The sequence below is a fragment of the Python bivittatus genome, unplaced genomic scaffold, assembly GCF_059951505.1.
Source record: "Python bivittatus isolate LINGU-HERP-01145 unplaced genomic scaffold, Pbiv_v1 ctg000080_np1212, whole genome shotgun sequence".
Classification (NCBI taxonomy): Eukaryota; Metazoa; Chordata; class Lepidosauria; order Squamata; family Pythonidae; genus Python; species Python bivittatus.
This window is the reverse complement of record NW_028277035.1, coordinates 61,235,544-61,241,543: the sequence shown is the minus strand read 5'-3', so window position 1 is coordinate 61,241,543 and position 6,000 is coordinate 61,235,544. Positions and strand designations below refer to the sequence as shown.

Here is a 6,000-nt window from a genome sequence, read left to right as displayed (position 1 = left end):
AACACCTTCATTCTCCACAACACAAGTATGCTCTTTCACACTCCACAGTAACTCTCATTACTGTATTCGGCTTTGTGACTTGGATGTGTTCACACTCCCAACACTGAGTAAACTTTATTAGCTTGGCCCATTCAGAGGTGGTTAAGACTGTAGTATGCTCTTGATGAAAAAGAAACAAATTGATGGTCATCTAGAATAGCCATGGTGAGAAATTAAATGCAGAATGCCAGCTTCAATTCCTTTTCTTTCTTTCTTGCACCTCTTTAATTTTGAGTTTAGCTTTAATATGCCAGGAGTGCAGTGGCAACAACAATTTCTTCTGTTACATTACACAAGGAGATAACTATCAAATAATGTTGACTTTGGCTACAAATCATATTTTCTCCTTGGTTTTTTTTTTCTTTTTCTAACTCTAAAGCCAAATCAAAACAGGCTCTTGAGAGAAATATAATTTGCTAAAGCACCCGGAAATGCATTTGGTTTAGAGCTGGATGTATTTATCTTTTTGTGAGCACATGGATATAGTGATCTAAATATTTAGTTTGTTTCAGATAGGAGAGAAATTCTTTCAGTCCAGGGAATCAACAAAAGTAAATTGTGAAAAAGGAAAGACAAGTTTGTCCTCAGGGCATCTTTTGAAGTAAATAGGCTAATGATCCTATTTTACATGTTTATGTAAAAGTGATTGTAGTGAGAAAGCTGCAATATACATATTTACTAAGGAGTAAGCCCCATTGATGACTATGTAGTTACTTCCATGTAAGCAAGTATATGATTGCGTAGAAGTAGATACATTGTCATCGATGGGGGCTTACTTCTTAGTAAATATGTACGTATTGCAGCTTTTTCATTATATGTTGTTATTCTCTACCACATTGCACGTAGACAGTATCTTGTGTTCTGTGGTTTAGGCATGTACCATGTCACAACTGATTAATGGGGGAGGCAGGGAGATGGAGAATTCTCTGTTCTCTATCCCTGTGCTACAACTTCTTTGATTGGTTTATAACCAGTTGAACATATTCTCAGGTGCTGTACATCCATACGCAGCACAGTTGTACCAGGGACAAGCATTGCCATTTCCTGAATAGTGAAGAATCTCAATAGATGTGGATTATATCAGCAATATACACCACAGCAACATGTCAAGAACCTTGCCCTAGGAGGAAGGGGACATCGTTTAAGGACTCCCTTAAAAAGGAGGTTTGGAAACTCCTAGGACTGATTTCTTCTTTCTTTATTAGTGAGAAGGGGCATGCAAGGATCCAGGAAGAGTCAGATGAACTGAGGTACTTTGTATGGAGTTTCTTTTGACACCTTGACTAATACTTCAGGAGGATCCCCATTCAAAGCAGTAAACTAAAGGAGGTCATTTTGCTCATAAATTGAGAGTAAAATCCCAATCATGCAGCTTCTTGCTGATTATGTAGTGCTTAAATGTTAACACACAAGGGGAAAAAAATCAGATGACTGTAGCTTCAAAGATGATTCTACACACGCTCATACTCTCATATGGTCACCAGATGCAGGAATTTGCTTTGGGGAAAAAATGAGAGTTTGCTAGTCAGGAAGGAAGGAAATGGTCTCAAAAAACTGGAACAAAAACCTAGTTTCATGTGTGTTTCACAGGCAGCATCCAGTGCCAAAACAGATCTCAGGTAAGGCCAAGTTCAGAAATATGTCAGGTTCCACCCTGCTAATACAATGGACACTCCAAGAAGAGTATCGATACAAGTCTGTTAGAATATATAAATACACAAGGCTCCCAAAATGAGTAATCGTTCTAGCATGAGAAAGTATACAAAGCTGTTTCAGGGTCCCAGGCTTGTTAGACTGGGGATATATGACAAAGCAAATGAGATCCTAGAGCCCAATTACAAATGCATTGACTTAATTTAGTAGTAGGTATACCCTTGTCCCAGCACAATACTTGCCACTTACTGCTGGCTCATGAGGAGATAAGATACAGACATTCAACAAGACCAACCTAACACACAACCTGGAAAAAGTCTGCAAGAAAAGGTCGCTCCATTTTTCTGCCTCGAGCCTTATTGGGGAAAGGCTGCATAGCATTGCCGCACACCACTGTCCAGACGCATCATGAACAGCTAGAAAACAAGATCAGCGTCACAGCAATGGGAACAGAAGAACCGTAAAAATAACCATAGAAATTTCTCTTCTCTCTGATTACAAAGATACAAAAATGTATAAAACCCTTCCCACACCCACATCCTGCAGCCACCCCACCCTTTCATGTTTGCACAGAGTACAGAAATGGTTTCGGAAAGGAAGATTTCAGTTTGTCCAGTTTGGAGATGCAATTAATGGAGAGTTTTGCCCATGGTGTGGTAGCTGCCCTCCTTCCCATTTGGGGTGTCCCTTTGAACAGGGAGAGGGGTCATGTGGCACCCAGACACCTTTCTTCCACAGTCAGGTGAGTGCATCGTGCTGATTCTCATCCCACCAAGTTCTCCACCACTGAATGCTGGAGGAGAGCATAGTTGGTTTGGGCTTCCACACAGCCTCCCTTCTTTCTTTCTTGTAGGCCCTCTGAGAGATGCTGGTCCTCTGCTGGAAGTGCCTGGCCCTGCAGTGCCTCTTGGTTCTTCTCACAGCAGCTGGGCCCCTCAGGAATGACCTTCACTTCTTGTTACTCTTCTCGGGGAAAAACAAAAGGCATAATTGAGACAGCCACTTCTCTTGAGGAAGTAAAAAAATAATCAGCGCTGCATTCAGAATCAGCTGTACTGATTAGCCAGGATGCAGAAATACTGCTCCACTCTCACATACCCAATATGGTGACAAACATGGTGGGAAGATAATAAACAGAACTAAACGGAACTAAACTGAAATAAGGAATTTGAACTGGAGAAAACAGTTTATGGATACAGTGATTAGGAGTCATGACAAAGGCAGAGAACCCTAAATTTTAGTATGGCTAATCCTTTTTTCCCCCCACATATCCAGTGTAACCATGATGATGATGATGATTTTTTAAATGAAAATGAGATTGTCAGGATGTCAATTTCTGTACAATAAACATCCGATACACAGAATGTTGCACACCTCTGTTCAGGGTAGAAGGGCCAAAATGGTGGCTTCTTCTGTAGAACACCCATAACTGTGGATTTCTTGAGTATTTTCAAGAATTTTCAACATTCTGAGCCCACAGAATCCAGGGCATCACAAATAAGTGCCATAATTAGACAAAATAATGACCAATACAAAGCTTTCAGTCCTCAGCTCACTTTGTCTGCTTCCAGATGGGGCTTCACTTGTAGGAATGACATGATTATCCATTTATAACCCTTTTGTGTTTTTCTAGTCATCTAGAAAAACACAAAAACACCACACTCATCTTTTTTCTTATTTGATAAAGTATCTGCAAAATCTCCTTTTCTACTGGTATCTGAAAGGGTTCAAAAAAATCAAGGTGGAAGCTGTGACTGTGTGATTACACCTAAGGGACAGGGCTTTGGTTACATAGTCATGGCCACCATCTTGACTTTTTAAATCTCCTGCAGATGCTTGTCTTCTCTTTTTTAAGGCAAGTAGTTTTGATGGGCATGGCCTTATCGTGCAAGTGGAGCTGTCACAGCTGATCTCATCTTGAGCTTAACTGTAATGGTATCTTTCATTTTAGCGCTTGTTTACTTTCTTACTTACTTATGTAAAAAATGACTGAAGTTGAATCTCTCTTTCTTTCTCCTGAAATGCCACTTAAATGCAAGTCAATTATAGTGCTACCCAGTCATAATCGTTTTAGTAAAGAGATTGATGATAGTGACTGAAAAGGTATCTAAAAATAATTTGTGCCTTGGATAACTTTAGATAACATAGTAAGGCCCAAGCCAAGCCAGAACCAAACCTCTAACCATGGTTAATATCTGTCAGCCCTGGGCTTTCTCTTCCCTTCCTCTTATACCCCAGAGAATAAGTGGGGAGCTTGCCTGAGTCTCTTTTTAATACTTTCCCACCTCCCTGGGCTTAACACATGCTTCTGTACCTGTTGTTGTTTTGATGGCTTTTCCAAATAATCTCCATGGCTCTCTACAGTATGACCCTATTTTCATATTGTGAGAATATATCTGTAACATCCTAACCTGAACTAGATAAGCATGCTGTGAACACAACCCATGCCACTAATTCTTTTCCAAACCACATCTCAAAATAAGGCAGAAGAGCAATGTTGTGCATGCCAGTGTGACTTGAATACAGTCTGATTAGCTGAAATGCACAAGTCTCATACAGTGCGGAACATAATCTGCACACCCAAGGATGGCCCAGGGATTTGCTCATCTCATGGTCAAATGGAGGGACCGCCTCTTTCCAATCACATCTATCCATTCCATCAGGTCTGGCAGGAGAGGCACGCTCCGGGTCCCGTCGGCCAGGGCATGTTGTCTAGCAGGGTCCAGGAAGAAAGCCTTTTCTGCTGTGGCACCTGCCCCTTAGAACATTTCACTAATTATAATTAGTAATATTCTTTGGAAGAATTTATTACAGATATAAGCAGTTCATGTTTACATAAGTTTGCTAACTGAGCGTTACTAGTGAAGGCATTTTGAAAATTACCATCAGCAGCAAAGATGAGTCATTTTTTGTTTTCCCTTCAGACATCAGATTGGCCCTGGACTTGCTAGCTTTCCATAAGGCTCTGAAAATGTGGGTTTGCCACCAGGCATGGGGACCTGGGAGTGCGGGAGAGCCCGTGCACTGGCTGCATTGTTTGTTATTGATGGATGTTAGAATACCTCAGCTATGAATTTTGCTGTATGGCTTTTATTGTTCTTAAATTATTGTTTTTATATTATTTTGGTGTTTTATACTGTTTTTTAATTGTTTCTGAGCCACCCAGAGTCTTGTTTTTGAGATAGGCAGCTATATAAATCGGATGAATGAATGAATGAATGAATGAATGAATGAATGAATGAATGAATGAATGAATGAATGAATGGAGCAAGCACTCAAGCTGCTTTTAGTCAATTTATATCCCATAAACATAAAGAGGTAGGTCTGAGAATTCTCTCAGGGTATTTTAACATTATAAAGATGAATCACCCATTTGAATTTACCAGTAAGTTTTACTATTATTGTGTAAGACAAGCATGTTGGATGATTTCCTTTCTAGTGTATGTTGCCAACTACTTTTGGCATAACTGTACTGCAGCTCCACTAGTCTCAGGACATTTAAAAATGTGGCTTCAGATCTACACAGGAAGTGAACTGAGGTTTGTGCTGATCAATCAGTGGCATTACTGGGCATCTTCCATTGTGCCAAGCCACAAAGCTTTGCAATCAAAGCAAGAAGAAACCAGGAGTTGGCATGATAGAAATTGCTCAGCAACAAGGTAGACTGATTGGGACTCAGATCCCACATGGAGCTGAAGGAACATCTGGTAATGCTCCAATTATTCATTCCTCAAAGAGGTCTCTAGGAATTGTAGTCAGGGGCACTGGAGTTTAGCATTTCACTAGTTATAATTTGTAACATTCTTTGGAAGAATTTATGACAGATATAAGCAGTTCATGTTTACATTAGTTTGCTGAGTGCTACTAGTGAATGCGTTTTGAAAATTACCATCAGCAGCAAAGATGAGTCATTTTTTGTTTTCTCCCCTTCTATTTATGTCTTTTGATAGACATTGGACACCAAATTATATCATTTTCTGAGGGGGCCTCAAAGGGAAACTTGGCAGTGCCATGCTGTCCCCAAGATAATCTTTAAATGACATTACATTATGATGATGTAACATTATTCTAGTATGTTCTGGAGGAAGTAATTAGATTTGCATCCATCAGAAGGAATCCTAACACTAAAGAAGTAATGGCAGCAAAAAAGAGAAAACAGCAGCGCTGCCATGTGCTCCTTTGCATAATTTTGCAGCAACATCTTCAGTCTTGACTTAAAAGCTCTCCAGAAAGAGCTTCCAGTCAATCCTGGAATGTGTTAGGCCTCAGGCCACATCAGATGATGGTGAATCCCAAGCATGATCAGCA

The 6,000-nt window shown here is 40.1% G+C and overlaps 1 protein-coding gene across 1 annotated transcript in view; it reads right to left on the bottom strand.

Annotated features, from left to right (window-relative positions):
* Nucleotides 1–6,000, bottom strand: part of CELSR3 (cadherin EGF LAG seven-pass G-type receptor 3) — a 105,137-nt gene continuing 99,137 nt past the window's right edge. The window contains exon 36 of the mRNA XM_088134239.1: nt 1–2,655. Within this exon, the coding sequence (XP_087990365.1) occupies nt 2,628–2,655 (28 nt within the window). The 3' untranslated portion in view covers nt 1–2,627. The remainder of the gene's footprint in view (nt 2,656–6,000) is intronic.